The sequence below is a fragment of the Hemitrygon akajei genome, chromosome 12 (genome assembly GCF_048418815.1).
Source record: "Hemitrygon akajei chromosome 12, sHemAka1.3, whole genome shotgun sequence".
NCBI lineage: Eukaryota > Metazoa > Chordata > Chondrichthyes > Myliobatiformes > Dasyatidae > Hemitrygon > Hemitrygon akajei.
The window spans coordinates 26169481-26190314 of NC_133135.1; the positions used below are offsets into that span (position 1 = coordinate 26169481).

Sequence of the window (20834 nt, forward strand, 5' to 3'; positions counted from 1 at the left end):
AACAGTTGAATAATAGTGGCTTTCTCCAATCCCCTGGTACCCCTCACGTCACTAAGGAATTTAGAGGTAGTTAGGTGTTAAGTTAAAGGACAGGACCTCCAGGATTGTGATCTCAGGATTGCTACCTCTGCCACATGCTAGTGAGGCCAGAAACAGGAAAATCATAAAGTTTAACACATGGCTAAGCATTTGCTGTAGGAGAGAGGGCTTCAGATTTTTGGATCATTATAGGGAAGGTGCTCCTGTACAGAAGGGACAGTTTGCATCTGAACTGGAGGGGGACTGCATGGAGGGATTTAAACTAGAGTAGCAGGGGGTTGGGAACCAGATAGTGGAGTAGTTGTGGAGAATGATTTTGTCAAGCCTACTTACAAGGTCAGGAACCAAAAGATTTAGCATGATGAGACTAATGTTCTGAGTTGTGTACATTTCAATGCAAAGAGTATTGTAGGAAGGTTGGATGAGCTTAGGACATGGATCGGCACATGGAATTATGACATTGTAGCCATTAGTGAGACTTAGTTGCAGTAATGGCAGGACTGGTAGCTCAATGTTCTAGGCGGGGGGGGGGAGGATGGTGGAGGCGGTCCATTATTTTCAGCATGACAGTGACAGGGATTAGAGAGGGAGTGGTGGCATTGCTAGTCAGGGAAAATGTCACAGCAGTGCTCAGACTGAAGAACTTATCTAGTGAGGCTTTTGGGGGGGAACTGAGGAATAAGAAAGGTATGGCCACATTAATGAGATTATATTATAGACCACCCAAAAGTCTGCATGATTTAGAGGAGCAAATTTGTAGAGACATCACAGACCATTGCAAGAAACTTAAGCTTCTGTCAGAGGTGATTTTAACTTTCAACATATTGACTGAGACTACCATACTGTAAAAGGGTCAAGTGGGCAAGGGTTTGTCAGTTTGTCAAGGAAGTTTCTTTAATCAACACCTAGAAGTCCCAACTAGAGAGAATGTCCCAACTAGAGAGACCTCCTATCAGGACAGGTGACAGTAGGTTGTGTAGGGGAACACTTTGCATCTGGTGATCAAGATGCCATTAGTTTCAAGGTAAAAGGATGGGTCTGGTAGTCGGGTTGAGTTTCTAAGTTGGAGAAAGGCCAATTTTGATGGTATCAGAAAGGATCTGCAAGTGTGGATTGAGATAGGTTGTTTTCTGGCAAAAGTTTACTTGATAAATGGGAGGCTTTCAGAGGTGAAATTTTGAGATTACAGAGTTTGCATGTTCCTCTCAGAATAAAAGGCAAGGATAACAGGCTTAGGCAACCTTGGTTTTCGAGAGATATCGAAGCCCTGGTTGGAAAAAAAGGAGGTGCATAGCAAGAATTGGCAGGTGGAACAAATGACGTACTTGAGTATAAGAAATGCAAGAGAACCCTTATGAAAGAAATCCGGAGGGATAAAAGAAGGCACAGGTTTACTCTGGCAGACAAGGTGAAAGGACTACAGCAAGTTCGTGTACTCTACAGATGACAGAGGGGGAGGTGTTTGCTGTTGTGATAAATCTCCAGGCTGTTGCAAGGTATTCCCTCAGACCCTGTGGGAGGCTAGTGCAGAAGTTTCAGGAACCCTAGCAAAGATATTTAAAACATCCTGAGCTATAGATGAGGTGCTGGAGAATTGGAGGACAGCTAATGTTATTCTGTTGTTTAAGAAAGGCTTTAAGAATAAGCCAATGAGCCTGACATCAGTAGGGGGTAAGTTATTGAAAGCTATTCCAAGTGACCGGTTAGAGTTGGTATTTGAATTATAAGTATGATGGACAGGTACTGATTAGGGATAGTAACATGGATTTCTGCATTAGCCTATGAAATGGTATGTCCTTTTTTTTAAAATCAAAGGTGAATGGAAAGATGACAAGTTTCTAAATCAAATGCCAAATTGACACATTTACCTGTTAACTATTTTAACTGCCAATGGTATCATTGAATTATTAGTTGTATTTGTTCCTCAATCTTCTATCTAATGTAATTTTGATTTTGCATATTTATTTCTCTATGATAATCATGTCAGATGAAATATAAGATTGAATTAACAATTGCTTTCTAATTTTATTGGATGTAAAGAATATTCAGCTGCGATGAAAGAATATAGTCCAGTTTATACTCTGTGGTCCGGATATGAAAAGGAGCTAGCTGAGCCTCTAACTGGAATAGCCAGTTCCATTGACAGCTGTTGCAAAGCTACTGAAGGTCTTACTGTGGGCATCTCAGAGAATTTTCTTCCTGCTGTGCATGAATATATTTTATGTGATGAAACTCTGAAGGTGAGTTTTTAAAATAGAAGAAATTGGTGGGGAAAGCTGTGGTTGAAATTAAGTTCACTAAGTTTTATTTCAGTCAATAGTTGAAGCTAGAGCATGTTTAACATTTTAGAACAAATGGCAAATTGAGTTATTGCAAAAATGGACAGTTTCTCATCTGTACAAATGTAACAAAAACTTTAATTTTACATCTGTACAAATTATATAAAATAAGTTGCCTCAGTTTGTTGTTATCTAGAGGAAAAGTTTGTAATTATGGTAACATGAGAGAGTTTATGTGCAAACTTTTGTTACAAATATTACCCTTATTGTCACATTCAACACTATATAATATGCAATATAATATACAGATAGTCCCCAAGTTATGAACGCGCGGACAACTCGTACTTACGAACCGAGGAAGGAGAATGCCGTCCGCCATTTTAAGTCGGATCTCGACGCTGTCTGCCATTTTAAGTCGTTGCCGTTGACACTGTTGAGTGCTTAACTTTGTATTTGGCTTAAAATTTTCTTAGTAAGGTTCACCCTGACCCCGCCCCCCCCCCCCCCCCCCCCCCCCCCCGTTCCGGTCGGCTGGTGACGCAGTGAGATCAGCGCCGGGCTGGAGAATGGAGGTTTCCGTGCTGGGTTGATGTCGATCCAGTGACTCCTGTACCATACGTGCCAGGTTGATATCGAGCTCGCAACTCGACCTCGTAAAAAAAAACACTGCCTCCTCCAGTTTAAATTCCCACGCGGAATATTGTGGATGATCAAATACACAAACCCAGCACAGCCCTCGCTTGTCCCATTCAGCCTATCTCAGTGCGGTGGTCCTTAGGACCCAGCAGACCTCGGGAGCCGGCGGAGGTCGGGACCCGACGCCCGCAGTGTTTCTGTTCCATTGACGGGAAGCGTTCATGATTGAACATAAAGTGGAAATAATAAAGCGTTTGGAAAGAGGTAAAACGCCATCGGTCATTAGAAAAGCGTTAGGCTACAGTTGGTCAACGATTGGAACAATTTTAAAGGATAACGGATAAAGTGAGAATAATGGAGCATTTGAAAGGCCCTGCCCCAATGAAAGCTACAGTTATTACTAAGCAACACAGTGGTTTAATTATTGGAATATATAAGTTTCTTAAGTGTTTTATATGCATAGAAAGGTAAAATATATACTATATACTAAGACAAACGTTTGACTGATGCTAAATAATACTGGATGTACTTGTTCCGACGTACGTACAGATCCGACTTAAATACGGACTCAGGAACAGAACTCCTACGTAACCCGGGGACTGTCTGTACTTAAAAATAAGAGTATTTCAGTGTGGTAACTGAATTTAATACTTAAGAGATTTTATAACTTGGCTGTATATGATCAAAAAAAGAACAATTTTTTGTATAAATCTGGACTGGATACAAATGTTAATAATATATGGCTTTGTTTAAGTTTTTAAGTTACAACGGTTTTAAGTTGTATTACGCACATCAGATTGTGAACCTAGTTAAGTATTTGTGGCATTTACAATATTCTAAATAGATTTATGCTCGTGTTTTTCTTAGTCAGTACTGAAGAGGAGGGATTTAATTCAGGCAGATTATGATTCTCAAATTGATGCTTTGACTAATAAAAAAACTGAAAAAGATATGGTGAGTATCAGATTTTCTGTTTCTTTTAGATTGGGAAGTTAGCTTGTATTATTTGCATGAATACAATGTGATTTCAGGTAGATCAACTGAATAAATGTAATTTTTAATACTGCTGAGAAATATGCACATACCATTTGCTTGATAATCTTGATACATGATATATTTATGTGTCAGTAAACTATTGTATTCTGTCCCTTGATATGATCTCTTGATTTAAGTTTATTTAAATTCATTTTAATCAGCTGGATGACTCTGATCTAAGCTTTAAGTTTGGTGCCCTTCTGGGTAAAAGCACGGAGGAAATGAAGCAACAGAAGCAGCAGAAAATTGACCGTGAAATTGAAGAGGTATGACAAGATATATCTCAGCTAACCTGCATTCATTTTTCTCTGAAGTATCAGCATTTTATTCACTATGGAGAATTTTCCTTGGTTATAGTTACAAATCTACAGCCAGCCACTCTGCCTGTAAGAAAGTTGCCTCTTAAGTCTCTTTCTCCTTTTCAATCTCTGCCTTAGTTTTTATGATTTTATAAACCAACAAGGTCATACCTCAATCTGCTAGACTCCGGAGTTTAAAAAAAAAGTCCCACCCTACATCCTTGTGAATCTTTTCTGTAAGGTTTCCATCTTAATGACGTCCTTCCTATAACCTAGTGACAAAATCTGTACGTATACTCAAGTGCACTGTCTTGTACAGCTGTGGCATACATCCCAACTCCTGTATTCATTATCCTGAATGATGAAGTGTGCCAAACATTACCTTCATTACCCTGCCTCACTGTGTCATCACTTTCATGGAGCCATGTACTTATGTCTCTCAGCATCTCTGTTCTGCAACACACTCTAGGGTCGTGCCATTTACCACATAAGTTCTGCCTTGATTTAACTTCCCAAAATGCAACATTTTCATCCCCACTAAATTAAATACCTTCTGCTGTTCTTTGATCCACCTTCCCACTGATCTAAATCCTCTTGTAATCTTGCATAGTTGTCTTCACTATCCACCATATCACCAGTTTTGGCAAATCTGCATTCTCATTAACTGTGCCGAATTGTTAAGATGATGAACAACAGGGGACCCAGCATTGATTTCATGGTCTCCAATCTGAAAAACATCTCCACTTTTGACTCTCACCACCAAGCCTGTTTTGTATCCAATTGACTCACTCATCCTAGATACCATGCAAGCTAATCACTTGGACCCACCTGCCATTCAGGGCTTGTCAAAAGCCTTGCTAAAGTCCCTGTTGACTACATCCAAAGCACTGCCCTCATCAATTATCTTGGTAATTTATTTAAAAAAATCAAATTTTGTTTGACACTATTTCCATACACAAAGCTGTGCTAATTTTCTCTAATCAGTCCTTACCTTAAGTGCAAGTTGATCCTGTATCCCAATCTCTAGGATCTTTTCCACCACTGAAGTTATACTCACCAGCTTCTAGATCCTGGCTTGTCCTTGAAGCCCTTCTGAAATAAAGATACAACATTAACTGCCCTGCATTCTTCCAGTACCTACGGCTAACAATGATATCTACCAGGGTCCCAGCAATTTCTTTTCAGGCTTCCTGAGGTGCTCTAGGACACAGTTAGACCCAAAGGATTTCTCCAATCTTATGTACTTTAAGACTGCCATCAGCTCTTTTGCACTGTGAACAAGGCATCACTATTGTTTTCCTGAATTGCTTCCATGATAAATACCTAAGAAATGATCACTTAGGACTTCACCCCTTTCCTGTAGCTCTGCACATAGATGATCACATTGATCATTAAGAGGACCTATTCTCTGCCTGGTTATTGTTTTGCTCTGTATTTATTTATTGAAGCTTTTAGGATTCTCTTTACTTATCTGCCAAAGCTATGCCGTGACCTCATTTTACCCTCCTGATTTTTATTAAGGAAGCAGTAACAGGTTACCTAGAATATATGATTGGATAAAGTTAGAATAGATTTAGGAAAGGAAAACTGTTTGACAATTTTGTTGGAATCTTGAGGTGGTATTGAACCAGTCAGAGTGGACTAGTTGATGTGTACTTGAGGTTTGTGAAAGGTAATTACTAACATTAGAACATGTGGGATTGGGATAATATATTGGTGTGGTAAAAGGGCTGGGTCCTGATGGGATCCATCCCAGTCTGTTGAGAGAGGTAAGAAGAGATTACTGCAACCTTGACAGAGATCTTTGCATCCACTTTAGCAATAATTGAGGTCTCATATGCAAGGACTCCTCTGATTAAGAACAGTGGGGAAAATTATAGCTGCAGGCCTTGCTTCTGTGAGTGGGAAGCTAATGGAGAAGATCCTTCAAAGATTCAATTTAATGTCAGAGAAATGTACGTCCTGAAATGCTTTTCCTTTGCAAAACATCTACGAAAGCAGAGAAGTGCCTCAAAGAATGAACAACAGTTAAATGTGAGAACCCCAAAGTTCCCCAGCGTAAGCGGCGGCGAGCAACAAACCCCCTCCCCGCCACAAGGAAAACAAAAAGCACACTTGCTACCGAGCACAAGTGTGACCTAAGCAATAGCAAAGACACAGACCTTGCAGTTACCCCAAAGACTATCACAATTCATCCGGTATTCAGCAACCCACAGGTTCTCTGTCTCCCTAATAAGGGAGAGGGAGGTGTCTCACATTTTCACAGCGAGCAGGAGACTTAACAACAACCCGCTGGCTTATGATGTTAAAAAGTCCGTTTTATCGCCTTTTTATGAGCTCTGTGCCCAAAGATCGCAAAGATCTCGGGTCTTCGGGTCCACAATGAAAGATTTTCCGGACTCCCCGACAACACACGAGTCTCCTGCTGTGACACCAACCCTCGGTCTGCCTGTCTCCAGAGCCCCAAGATCTTAGGCTTCCAAGCACGAGGCCGTCTGTCAGGCCGACCCGTTGGCGTGCCGAACATCAACCGGTCCTGAAACCCAGAGAACGGGTCCTATTCCCGCAAAGAACCAAAGTCAGCAAGTAACTCCAGGTCAGGGTCTTCAAAAGAACTGTGAATGAGGAAAATAAAGATATTAAAGATGGAAATAGAGCTGTTTCTGAAGATGCAAGCAAAGGAGTCACCATTTAGTGCCATCTTAACTATGCCTCCGCCTCCTTAGTAGGATTTACTGGAAAAACCTTGTCTTTTATTGGAAAAACGGTCAGAATGGCTTTGTGCAGGGGAAGGTCAATACTTGCTAACATAATTGAGTTTTTTTTTGAGGAGAAGATGAAGAAGATTAATTGAGACTGGGACAGTGGATGTTATATACGTGGTCTTTCATAAAGCATTCAACCTGGTTCCTAGTGGTAAGCAAAACCAGAAGATTAAGGCACATGGGATCCATGGAGATACAGTAAATTGTAAAATTTGTTTAGACATAAGAGAGAGGGTAGTAGTTGGAGAGAATTAATTCTGACTGGTGTCCACTGGTGGTCTGTTGGGATTTCTGCTGGGGCCTTTGTAATACATTTAAAAGATTTGGACAAAATTGTAAGCTGCCTGATAATTGCAAATGACAAAAATTGTTTGGGGTTTTCACAAAGGTCCCAGCAGAATGTATTGTCAGGGAAAGTGGTGGAGGCAGTTACAATAGAAATGTTTAAGGAGTATTTAGACTCTCCTTAGTATTAAGGAGTGATCTAGACCAAGTACAGGCATGTGCAGTTTAAATTGATATTGTGGTCAGCAAAGACATATTGGACTGAGGATCCTTTCCTGTGCTGTTCTCTGAAATAGCAATAGTTTCTGATTGACAGTTTTATCAGCATCTCTCTAAACTACTACAGACAATCAATAGATGGCACTCTAAGCAAAATGTCAAATACTGGATTTCAGAGGGAAAAATAAGGATATAAATTTATTACAGTATGCATGTCTTTTGAAAAGGGCCACATCTCCAGATAATGTTTCTTCCTCTTGTAGTTAAAAGTTGGGTTTCCTGCCCAACATGCAAGTTGTAGAGGTGAATCTTTCTGCCATTCATTGATTTAATTAAGGGCTTAGAGACAACATAGCATATTGCTTTCGGATTTTGTTTCTTGTTTTTTTAACTGGAATGCATATGGCGTGAATTCGTTATCCCTATGGGATTGAATGATTGAATTCACCAATGCAGATGAGTTACTTGTTAATGTTCCATTTCTTTGTTGTACATATTGTTTACTTGTATATAGTTGTTTGAAGCTTTAGAACGTATTGCATTATTAACTCTAGTTGACTCTTGGTGAATTAACAGATTTTTAAAACCCTTATAAATATTCGTATATCCATTTCTCTTCAATGAATGAAAGATAAGCAAATTGAACCTGTGATTTATTCAATGGAAACTTGCCCGAAACCCTTTTTGAAATATAAAGAGACCGGTAGCTTTGACTTAAGCACAAAATATTTAACTGCCAGTGATTTTTGAACTGCAGTCACTGTTATAATATGGGAAGCATTTATAATGAGCAAACTCAATATTAAATGCTGTATTTAACTCCATGAAAATCATCTGCAAGCCTTTTTTTGAAACTGACCTCAGCAGTTCCATTTTTGAAATGCTGGTCATGCTTCATACTAATTACTAGTTGGCAAATGCTGTGCAGGATCAGTCCATTGATATTTCAAAATTGCATTAAGCTCTTAATGTTGTCAGAGAAACTGAACAAGATGCCTGAGCTGGGCTGTCCAATACAATCACCCCATCATATCAGTAGCAAGTAGTGCAAAAACAGCAATGGTTCATAATTTCTCTATCTCATCGTGTGCTGCAGTAATTCCCATCCAGCAGTGAGAACTAAAATGGTTTCAGTACTTGTTTGCAATTAGAAGCTTTTATTTACTCATACTGTCTACTTGGAATTCAGAATAAAATATCTTTCTGACAAAGTGACACACCTACCAATAGAAAATCAGCCAGAAGAAAGATAAAAATGCAGTTTTACCCTTCATACTAGGTAGTTATAGAATTTGAGCTAGAATCAGAATCAGGTTTAATATCACTAACGTGTCATGAAATTTGTCGTTTTGCAGCAGCAGTACAGTGCAATATATACTTTAAATTACAATAAGATATATATTTAAAAAGTATTAAGTAATGCAAAAAGAGAGCAAAAGTGGTAAGATAGTGTTCATAGTTGGTTCATTGTCCGTTCAGAAATCTGATTGTGGAGGGGAAGAAGCTGTTTCAAAAGCGGCTCCTGTACCTTCTTCCTGATGGTAGCGCTGAGAAGAGGGCATATCCTGGGTCCTTAATGATGGATACCACTTTATTGGAGGCATCACCTGTTTAAGGTGTTCTTGTTGCTAGGGAGGCTAGTGCCAACGATGGAGCTGGCTGAGTTTGCCATCCTCTGCAGCTGTTTTCGATTCTGTGTGGTGACATACCATATTTTCTCAATTACATTTTCAGTTTTCATTCTGAATTGTTAAGATTTTCAGTTTTCTGAACATGTCTGAACCTAAAAAGTATACTAGAAAGACTTATTGATTACTCTGTTGAGGTTAAGGTGATTTGGTTTCTCCAGCCTACAAAGTTGAGCCTTGAACAGTACTTTAATCTTCCACTGCTCTGTTCACTGAACACAACTTGTGTTTTCAGTGTTTCTGGGTGAAGTTACCCAAGTGGTGCACTGTTGGAAGAGTGCCTAAAATAGGTGTGAGTGTTTTCTTCTCCTCCTGGTTTGCCTAGGCAAATACAGTGGAAGCAGGACATTTAGAAAATAAGATCATGCACCTGTCAGTATGGGTGAAATGAAAAAGGTAAATTTTTGACAGATTTGAGGATAGAGCTTGGGGAATAGAAATGGGGAAACCTGCAGGTTGGGTGGCACGATAGCACAGCGAATGTGTATATTCGTTATTGCTCTATCTACCCACATTTAACCAAGGTTGAACTTCATTCAGCACAACCTGAGAGAAATAAGATGTGAACAGAGAGGGTAGAATTCATGAATTTACTTCAGTACATTGATGTTTTGCCACAAGTCTTGCTAAAGAACTCAGATGAAATCTTAGACGATACTTAATTTTTGTTCTGAGTAAAGGATTCTGCTTCAAAGCTAATACTTGTGACACTTTAAATATTCCCAATAAAACATCCAAAAATTTTGATGAACAAATTAGTTTACAAGTAGAAAAGTATATTATTAAAATGATAAAAAGCTACTTTGTCTTGATACTTGGTGATGCAATAATTTTAAACTGCTTTGATGATAGCAATGGTCATGAGGCCAGAACATCTCCTCAAAGTTTCTTATTTGATGATCCTTCCCCCCTGATTTCCTCAACTGATTTCATCTATCACCCTCTAGCTCAGGCATGGGCAAACTACGGCCCACGGGCCATATGCGGCCCGTTAAGCTTTTTAATCCGGCCCGCAGAACTTGATGAAATTATATTAATAAACCTTGTTAACACCTCAGATCCATCCTGAGAATCGCCACAACAAAACTAAATCCAGACTTTGATGCGCTGGCTAAAAAGGGAGACCAACAACACTGTTCCCACTGAAATTAAAAATAAGTTTCTTCGTTGTGTTATGTAAAAAATGCATTTGAAAATATTTTTTTCAATAAGCCTTACATGTTACATGTCATTTCTGTTAAGTGATGGACATGAGTAGTGCGCAGGTGCACGTACGTTCTCAAAATAAAAAATGCGCTCCAGATCAAATAACGCGCTCCGCATACTGGCGTGCTGTCACTGTTCTGTCCTTCTGCTGGTCGTTGTTGAGTTTTGGCACAGGGGACAATTGAATAAGAAGGAGCAGGACAAGTAGACCTGCATCTCCTACCGTTTTTGAAATAAAGACAGTCAGGAGGAGAGTGATGATGATAATATCTTGAAGGATAACAGAATTTTCAGTGCTTTAAAATAATAACTTACTATTTAAAAAAGCTGTATTTTATTCATTTAATTTTCAGTGTTTTAAAAGTCATTTCAATAAATAGCTAAATACCATGGGACTTCAAAGACAGATATTTTGTTGTAATGCATTTGTTCATTTTCAATTGAAATTAAAGCACGTTTTCTACATATCCCATGATATTTTATTTTCTCTTATGAGGTGTATTACCAAAACACTCCGTCCATCTGCTCCTGGTCTGGCCCCCCTGTCAAATTTTAGAACCCTTTGTGGCCCACAAGTCAAAAAGTTTGCCCACCCCTGCTCTAGCTTGTACTCCGCCACTTTATTCTAGCTTCTGCCTCTTTCCATTCCAGTCCTGATAGAGGGTCTTGGCCTGAAACATTAACTGTTTATTCTGCTTTAGGAATGCTGCCTGACTTGCTGTGTTCCTCCAGCATTTTGTCTGTGTTGCTCAAGATTTCCAACATCTGAAGAAGCATCCCCCAACAGGAAGGCCTCAAAGCTGTCAGCTTCTTTCTGGACACCAGACCAGCCAGTTCCTCTCCACCACCGCTCTTCTCTGTCTAGTGGAACTTGTCCTCACTCTAAATAATTTCTCCTTTGGGTCCTCCCACTTCCTTCAAACAAAAGGGTAGCCATGGGCACTCACATAGGTCCCAGTTATGCCTGCCTGTTTGTTGGCTACAAGGAACAAACAAGCCTACACTGGTGACCGTCCCGCACTTTTCCTATGCTACATCGACGACTGCATTGGTGCTGTTTGCTGCACCCATGCTGAATTTGTTGATTTCATTAACTTTGGCTCCAATTTCCACCTTGCTCTCAAATTCACCTGGTCCATTTCTGACAATTCCCTTCCCTTTCTCTGTGTCACTGTCTCTATCTCCAGGGGCAGCTTATCCACCGATGTCTATTATAAACCGACGGACTCTTACAGCTACCTGGACTGTACTTTGTCCTACCCTGCTGCTTGTAAAAATGCCATCCTCTTCTCTCAATTTCTCCATCTCTGCCGCATCTGCTCTCAGGATGAGGTTTTTCATTCTAGAATGAAGGAGATGTCCTCTTTCAAAGAAAGGGACCTCCCTTCCTCCACTATCAATGCTGCCCTCGACCGCATCTCTTCCATTTTACGCATGTCTGCTCTTACCCCATCCTCCTGCTGAACTTCCAAGAATATACGGTGTATCGGAAAGATAGCTTAGTAGGCAGAGGGGGTGGTGCGGCCCTGTGTATAAGAAATAATATTAAATCATTAGAAATGGGTGACAGGATCGGAAGGTGTAGTCTGTATGGGTTGAGTTAAGAAATGGCAAGGGTAAAAGGACCCTAAAGAGAAGGTATACATGCCTCCAAACAAGAGCCGGGGTGTGGATTACAAAATACGGCAGGAGATAGAAAAGGCATGTCAGAAGGGCAATGTCATGATAATCGTTGGGGATTTTAACATGAAAGTGGATTGGGAAAACCAGACCAATACTGGACCTCGAGAGAGAATTTGTAGAATATCTAAAGGATGGCTTTTTAGAACAGCTTCTAGTTGATCCCACGTGGGGATTGGGTGTTGTGCAGTGTTCTGGAGGTGATGAGAGAGTTTAAGGTTAACAGTTTAAGAGAGTTTGAGGTAGGGAACAGTTATCACAATATCATCGAGTTCACTTTGAAATTTGAGAAGGCGAAACTAAATTCCAATGTGTCGGTATTTCAGTGGAATAAAGGAAATTACAATGGCATGAGAGGGGAACTGGCCAAAGTTGACTGGAAAGGGACACTAGCAGGAAGAACAGCAGAGCAGCAATGGCTGGAATTTCTGTGAAAAACAAGGGAAGTTTATTCCAATAAGGAATTTTTGAATGGAAGGAGGACACTACCAAGTGAAACCAGAGCTAAAGGAAAGCAAAAGAGAAGGCATACAAGGAAGCCAAAGCTAGTGGGAAGATAGAGGATTGGGAAGGTTTTAAAAACTTGCAGAAGGAAACTAGGAAGGTCATTAGGAAGGAAAAGATGAATTATGAAAGAAAGCTGGTGATTAATATCAAAAAAGATACTAAAAGCTTTTTTAAATATATTAAGGGTAAAACAGAGTCGAGGGTGGATATAGGACCAATAGAAAACGATGCTGGTGATATTGCAATGAGAGATGCAGAGATGGCAAAGGAACTGAATGCGTATTTTGCATCAGTCTTCACAGTGGAAGACATCTGCAGCATACCGGACATTCAAGAGTGTCGGAAGTGTAGTTTGTGCAGTGAAAACTACGACTGAGAAGGTGCTCAGGCAGCTTAATGGTGTGAGGGTGGATAAATCTCTTGTCCCTGATGGAATGTACCCTCAGGTTCTGAAGGAAGTAGCTGGACAGATTGCGGAGGCATTAACAATGTTCTTTCAAGAATCAATTTAGTCCATTTAGAACAGAGATGCAGAGAAATTACTTTAGTCAGAGGGTGGTAAAACTGTGGAATTTGTTGCTACGAGCAGCTGTGGAGGCCCAGTCATTAGGCACATTTAAACCAGGGCATCAAAGGATATGGGGAGAAGGCAGGAGAGTGGAGATGACTGGAAGAATTGGATCAGCCCATGATTGAATGATGGAGCAGATTCAGTGGGCCAAATGACCTACTTCTGCTCCTTATATCTCGTGGTCTTATGGCCATATCCAACTGGATCCCACCACCAAGCACATCTTTCCCACCCCCCCACCCCCCACTTTCTGCTTTCCGCAGAGACCGCTTGCTACACAACTAACTTGTCCCATTCGTCCCTCCCCACTGATCTCCCTCCTGGCACTTGTCCTTGCAAGCGGAACAAGTGCTACACCTGCCCCTGCACCTCCTCCCTCACTACCATTCAGAGCCCCAAATAGTCCTTCCAGGTGAAGCGACACTTCACCTATGAGTCTGTTGGAGTCATATACTGTGTTTAGTGCTCCCAGTGTGGCCTCTTGTTTATTGGTGAGTCCCGACATAGATTGGGAAACCACTTTGCCGAGCATCTATGCTCTGGCAGTCAGAACAAATGGGATCTCCCAGTGGCCACCAATTTTAATTCCCATTCCCTTTCCAATATGTCCATCCATGGCCTCCTTCACTGTTGGGATAAGGCCACACTTAGGTTGGAGGAACAACACTTTATATTCCGCTTGGGTAGCCTCCAACCTGATGGCATGAGCGTTGATTTCTCAAACTTTCAGTAATGCCTCCATCTTTTCCTCCCACTTCACCATTTCCCATCCCCTTTCCCCCTCTCATGTTATCTCCTTGCCCACTCATCACTTCCCTCCAGTGATCCTCCCCCTCCCCTTTCTTCCATGGCCTTCTGTCTCTTCCACCATTCAACTTCCTAGCTCTTAGCTTCATGCCTCCACCTCCAAGTTTCACCTATCACCTGGCATTTCAGTCTTCCATTCCCCCCATCTTTCAAATATACTTCAGTCCTGCCAAAGGGTTTCAGCCCAAAATGTCGACTGTACTTTTTTCCATAGGTGCTTCCTGGCCTGCTGAGTTCCTCCAGCATTTTGTGTGTGTTTTGCTCTGAAGAAACTCTTGTGTTATTAGTATTGGATTTTAGATTTTGATTACTTCACTGGAGCTCTTCTGTTATAGATATTATTTTGAATAATAGTTATCATAATGTTACTGAAAATTGTATATCTTGCCTAGATCAGTACATTCTTATAGTGCTGTTTATTATGTTTTTATAGCTATAACTTCCAATCTTTTTAAAATTGCTAGTTGATAGTGGATGAAAAATATAATTCTGCACAAGTAATGTGTACATTTCTTAAGTTTTTTTCAATTCGTATTATATAAAAATAACTCAATTGCATTTTAGTGTGAATAATTTCATTGTAGCTTCAGACAGGTATTGCCCATCTTGAGGATGAAGTAGAATATGCCAATAAAAATTTGAAAGCAGATTGGAAGAGGTGGAGTTTGAACATGCAAAGTGATATGAAATCAGCTCTTTGCAACATGGCTGAAAATAATGTTCATTATTTTGAAGAGGTAAGAAAGGTTAAAAAATACTATAATCATTAAATACCTTTGTTAATGCATATATGTTGATCAGCTAAACTTGTATATTATCTGTGTAATCTTATAAATGAAGTATATTTGTACAGAAAATGCTGGATTGAACAAATACTTCAAAAATTACTATTCCAATACAGAATAATTTGCAGGCATTTCTGTGATCTAATGAAGGTACTATTGTGTTTAAAATAGAGGAAACAGCTTATTCTAACTATTACATTAATAAACAAGATTAAAATGGCCTCTCCTGTGACTCAAACCTGGGATGTGAAAGTCTGATTTAAAACAAAAATAAGATTCTCAGTTCTTTTTCGTTCTGGTTTCACAATTTCTTAATTCTGTATTGTTACTGTGCACATCAGTATGTTCTTACAGAATTTTTGCTCAATAAGGTACAAAGCTTATTACCATTGGATTTATAAATGTAAACCCAAAGGTATAACAATAGATCTAGTCAATTTGATTGGTTAAGAAAATAAACTTGATGTTGCCTGTCTTGTATTCATTCAGGATCTGCCATTTATATTGATAGATGATGCCTTTTTCACTCAACCTTTGGGGTAGTGCTTTGTGTCACTGCTCTCTTCCATTTTGCTTTCACCAGCAGTAGATGACTGTTCTACCCAAAGCTAATGTGGGGTCAGTTGAATGTTAAGGATGTGCCCAGAAATGCTGTATTTGATATTTAATATTTAAGTTTCTTGAATAAAGTTAACTCTTCAAAATTAGCTGCCACCATATCAGGTTATCAATAAACTTCAAACCGTTAAGTTCTAATTTTTCAATTCTTTGTAGCAAAGTGTTATCAAGCTTTGTTTAGTGGACTGATGTTATTAAATAATGCATTGATTGTGGACTATATTTTCCCTTTTTTGAGGTTGCTTTGGCAGTATGAGCTTCATTAGGTTTCAAAGTTTTCTTACAGAAAGTTTTTTTTTAAAGTTTTCCCTACAGAATTTCAAAGCTGTAGCCCCCTGGCTCGCCTCAGGCTCGCTCAGCTCGCTTCCGTCTAGGGGGAGCAGCCTTAGGCCCTGCCAAACTGGGTAATCAGTTTGTGTGGATGCTGTGTGATGTCCCCACCCCGCCAAATAACAGACAGTACACTGTATGTGATTAAATGATTACACTTTATAGATCTTACTAGAACTAAGTGATTAATAACGATACAGTATATATGAAGGAAAAGAAAATAAAGAAAATGCGCCAAAACTTATCAAAGTCCAAACCACTTTGTGCACAACCGTTGGAGCTCAATTAACGAAGTCTTCTGGCCACCATTCGATCCCTTCAAACTCCTCGACTCGTAGCTGAGGACCACCCGAAGTGATCAACCAAGCACGTCCATCCTCGTCTCCTCTCCTCGTTGAACCTCCTGCCCTCGGACCCCCCGCTCGGGGTCTGTTCTGTCGCCCAGCTTACAACATCGCGTCCTCTCTCCCACCCTCTCGCGCCGACTCCCCAAAGTGCCCGCCCACAATAGTTTACAGACCCAGAAGAAAGAATAAAATTAATCCCAATTGGTTAACAAACGAATAGAATTCTCGTTATCAGTAATTTTAAGCCAAACAAACTGCGAGAGAAGGCACTTATCATAACAAAGAAGCATTCCTACTTTTAACAAAACAAAGAAACCCTCTTTCAAAGCCATTTCACCTTTCTCTTGTTTAGCCTGTTTAGTCTCACAGTTTATTTGAAACAAGGGCTGTGGTTTACTGAACTAAGCTTAAATTTGACATATCACCCTTTTTAATTTTGAGTAGTGGATGTTTCTGTATTGTCTTTTAATTTGTTACTCTTCATTATGGATGATGTCTAAAATGATAATAGATTATTTACCTCAGTCTGAGCAGAGCCTGTGAGTGAAATCTAACCTGGGAAAGACAAAAGAATGAGCAAAGCAGAGAAGTGCTAAATTATCCTCACTGCTCTGGAGCTCTAGATTTGGAAGTGAAGCGCATCCAGTATCTGGAGGAGGTTCTCCAAACAAGCTGACAAAGCAGTGGAAGGAGATAGCTATGACAATACCAGGCATCCACATCGAGGATCTGGATGCATTTTTACAACATTTAATGCTCTCACACGGTTGCTGAATCCAAGTTCAGATGTCATCTATCAATTACTTTTTTTCATCATATGCATATTTATCTCAAGGCTTGTATGCACAGTCAGTATTCAGCTATGAACACACAGTATACCACACAGTGTGAGTGTTGTGCTGCTTGTTTCCATACATCTATTTGACATAGAGAAACTGGAGTCCCTTTCACTTCCAGTATTGGATAGCACTCACTCACTCAGTTGGTCAGAGTGCTAAATAAGGCATGTAGCATACCTCCCTTTGTAGGTCAGGTCCTTGAAACAAAACTTCAAATGTTTGGTTGCAACTTTCCAAGTGTGTCCTGATCAGTGTTTTTCAGTATTGTGTGCATCTCTGCTTACCAAACAATAGAAAGGGTGTGGTTGTGCTGAAGAAAGTGCAGAGGAAATTCACCAGATGCGTGGATTTAGACCATAAGATATAGGAGCAGAAGTAGGCCATTCGGCCAGTCGAGTCTGCTCCGCCATTCAATCATGGGTGATCCAATTCTTCCAGTCATCCCACCTCCTTGGCTTTCTCCCCTGCCTTTAATGGCCTGGCTAATCAAGAACTTATCTATCTCTGCCTTAAATGCACTCAGTGATTTGGCCTCCACAGCCGCTCTTGGTAACAAATTCCATAGATTTACCACCCTCTGACTAAAGTAATTTTTCCACATCTCTGTTCTAAATTGGCATCCTTCAATCCTAAAGTCGTGCCCTCTTGTCCTGGACTTCGCTACCATGTGTAATAGCTTTGCCGTATCTAATCTGTTCAGGCCTTTTAACATTTGGAATGTTTCTATGAGATCCCCCTTCATTCTCTTGAACTCCAGGGAATACAGCCCAAGAGCTGCCAAATGTTCGTCATATGGTAACCCTTTCATTCCATTTGAGATCTTTGGATATGGGGAGAGAGACGGGAAAGGATGGGATGAAAGAGTTTGATAGTTTACATGATTGAGAGCCATAGGGTAGACAGCAAGAATATTTTTCCCATGGGAGGGATATTAGGAACAAGAAGTGCACATGTTTAAAGTGAGAAGATATTGGAAAGGAACCTGTGGGGAAAGTTAATTTCACATGAAATGGTTGACGTCAGGAGAGCACTGCCAGAGGAGGTGGAGATACAATTACTACATTAGAGACATGTAGACAGGCTCTAGAATGGGTAAGGCATTGAAGGATACGTGTATAATGGGATTAGTATTGGACAAAATGGTCATTGTGGACGTATTGGTTGAAGAGCCCATTTTTGTGCTGTATGAATTTGAATGCATGACTCTATAAAATAGCAATTGCACAGTGTTTCTATTCTACATATCTATTCTCTAGTCTGCAAAAAAAATTAGAGAAGAAAACAATAATTGTTTCCTTCAGTAACTAGTAATTTTGGGTAAACTTTAATACGGTAAGAGAATGTATATTATCAGAGATCAATTACACTGATGTAATTTGTTTTCTGGTTATGGAGCTGCTTTACTTGAGCAAAGCTGGTCAGATTCTCTTCAGAAGTTCATCAACTGATCTTGACCATAATTTTCCTCATCTTGAAGCCATTTCCTTTTTCAAAAACTGATTATACTTGATTTAGTAGGTCTGAAAAGAGAAAAAGTATAGTTATGTTGATAATTATCATTTGGAATATTAACTTACTGGATCTCTTCACAGATTTTGAAGGATCTAAAGTATGTCCAGCTTGTTTTTGATTTTTTGTACTAACAGTAGCTATATTTGAGGTTATCAATTCTCTGTTGGCTTTTTTTTTGTCTTTCAGTGTTTAGCTACATGGGAGTCTTTTCTTTCCATGCAACAGACTGAAATCAAGATGGATGAGAATAATAAAAACAGCGGATAGAAGCAAAGCTGGATTTTGTTTCATGCACTTATTACTTTCTCTGACCAAATGTGCTGTTCGTATTTTAGATATATGCTGCGGTCCAGTTGGATCCTTTTAACCTTCCAATGCAAGAACATTGCTGTACTCAGTTTGCGATATTTAATTGTTTTGATGACTTGAACATTCTGCAGCCCCAAGGATGGAGCAGATCAATTAAATTATTACATTTAAACCTCAGGTCATGCTCAGTTAATGCCTTTGCAAAATTAGCTCTCCACACCGATGGATGATTTTGTGATCAATTGCTGCAAAATGGAAAATGTTTTCTGAATTTAACTGTCTTAATTGAATCATGTCTTAGTAAAATTGCAATCACAATGTATTTTCCTCCATCTTTTTTTCTAGTTGGGGAATTCTGTGGATGATTTTGGATACCCATAGCTGGTTTTCACATCAGTACATTAATATGTCAATAAATTCTAGCTTAAGGCTTATTATTTTATTCATGTTTTATTGTTGGGTCATATATGGAATGAATTTGATCTCTGATAGCACAAAGCAGGGACTAAGTGGTAGATGTTTTAAACCTGACCCATTTTACATTCCCCACAATCCCCTACCTGCTGCCTCTGTTACCTTCAGCTCTATTTCGTAAGAATGTTAAAGAACATTTTTTACCTGAAGTGATAGTGCTCCCTAGTTTTGGAGCTGTCTTGTTACAGCTCGGTCTTACTCTTGTTGGGACGCAGTAAGATTGATGTTACAAACAATTAAAATAGAGGCATTCTTATTTCCAATATGGACATGAGTTTGGGTGTTATAATGGTCATGCCCTCATGCTGACACACATGGAAGTTTGTTCTTATAGTCCTTAACATCATGAACATGTTAAAATCAGAAGTAATCATTTTCTTTTGTCTCGAGATTTCACTATTGTAATACATGAAAGTTTGCCTGTGCTATTTTATTATAAAACAAGATTTTCCTGGCTTTGCTCATTATTTTAAGACCTATATGATTATTTACCCATATCATTAAAAACTATCTTTTATTTGTACTCTAACAAATGTACTATAATTTGAAAATCCACATGTTATACAAATAAAAATTTTCTGAAAGCTATATATTTAAGGTTGTTAAAAGAAATTGTATTTTATCACAGCTTTATCAGTGATAGAATGTGCCTTTAAAGGTTATATCCATTATCTGATAATGTATTAATTCTTTCATATTTAAGCCATTGTTTAGAAAGTACAACTTTTGAAGAACACTACTTCATAGTTTATAAAGAAAATTTGGACTAAATGTGCATCTTGTACAATGTTTCTTAGAAATGAAACAATTTTGTTCTGTACTGTAGGTGTTTTGGAAAAAGCTAGAACCAAGTGTACTAAACCGAAGTATCCGCACCTAGATAAACACCAAAATGAACTGCAAGATGCTTAAATGATTTTAAAAAACATCTCCAAAACAATTTTGAGATTTAATGTAAACTTAACATTTTAAATTACTTTGCAGACTATTAAACCTACAATGTACAATTTGATATTTTACCAATTAATGAAAGATTTGTTTATGTCGAAATTGGTACTGTATATTTATTACGTAAGTTATAAAATATAAACTTTTTCCAGTGAGATATGCAAATAGTTAATTTGGATTCAAACATTCACAAGGTAAGTACATGACTCAATGTATTTTAATGACTTTTGTTGAAGTGAAGTATTTAATTCTGTTGAAAGCATCTTTCAGTAATTTAAACATTAAAGATACAATTTATAATGTAGAGAAATAGTAACTGACAAATAAAAATGGCAGTCAAACAAATAAGGCAGTCAAAATGTTAATTATTTCACTGTTACATGTTTTAAACAGACTGAGCCTCTTTTAACAGTATTGACATCTAAAGAAGGTAATGAGAGTGTGTAAAGGACTCAGTGGGCTTCCGCTTGACCTTTAGCAGAATTTATGATTATGATCATAGGAAAGAGTAGGCATAATTGGGTCTTTTTCTAGTTGGCAAACTGTAACTAGAAGTGTGCTTCAGGGATTGGTTCTGGTGCCATTGACAAATCTTTAGACAATTAAATTAAAGGAATGATGTCTAAATTTGATGATAAAAGAAGGTAAGAAAGTAA

The 20834-nt window shown here is 39.0% G+C and overlaps 1 protein-coding gene across 1 annotated transcript in view; it reads left to right on the forward strand.

The window, feature by feature from the left end:
• snx7 (sorting nexin 7) overlaps positions 1-19820 on the forward strand; it is a 68246-nt gene extending 48426 nt beyond the window's left edge. The window contains exons 6-10 of the mRNA XM_073062743.1: positions 2080-2279; positions 3822-3908; positions 4151-4255; positions 14601-14753; positions 18634-19820. Of these exons, the coding sequence (XP_072918844.1) occupies positions 2080-2279; positions 3822-3908; positions 4151-4255; positions 14601-14753; positions 18634-18714 (626 nt within the window). The 3' untranslated portion in view covers positions 18715-19820. The remainder of the gene's footprint in view (positions 1-2079; positions 2280-3821; positions 3909-4150; positions 4256-14600; positions 14754-18633) is intronic.
• Positions 19821-20834: the final 1014 nt, after the last annotated feature.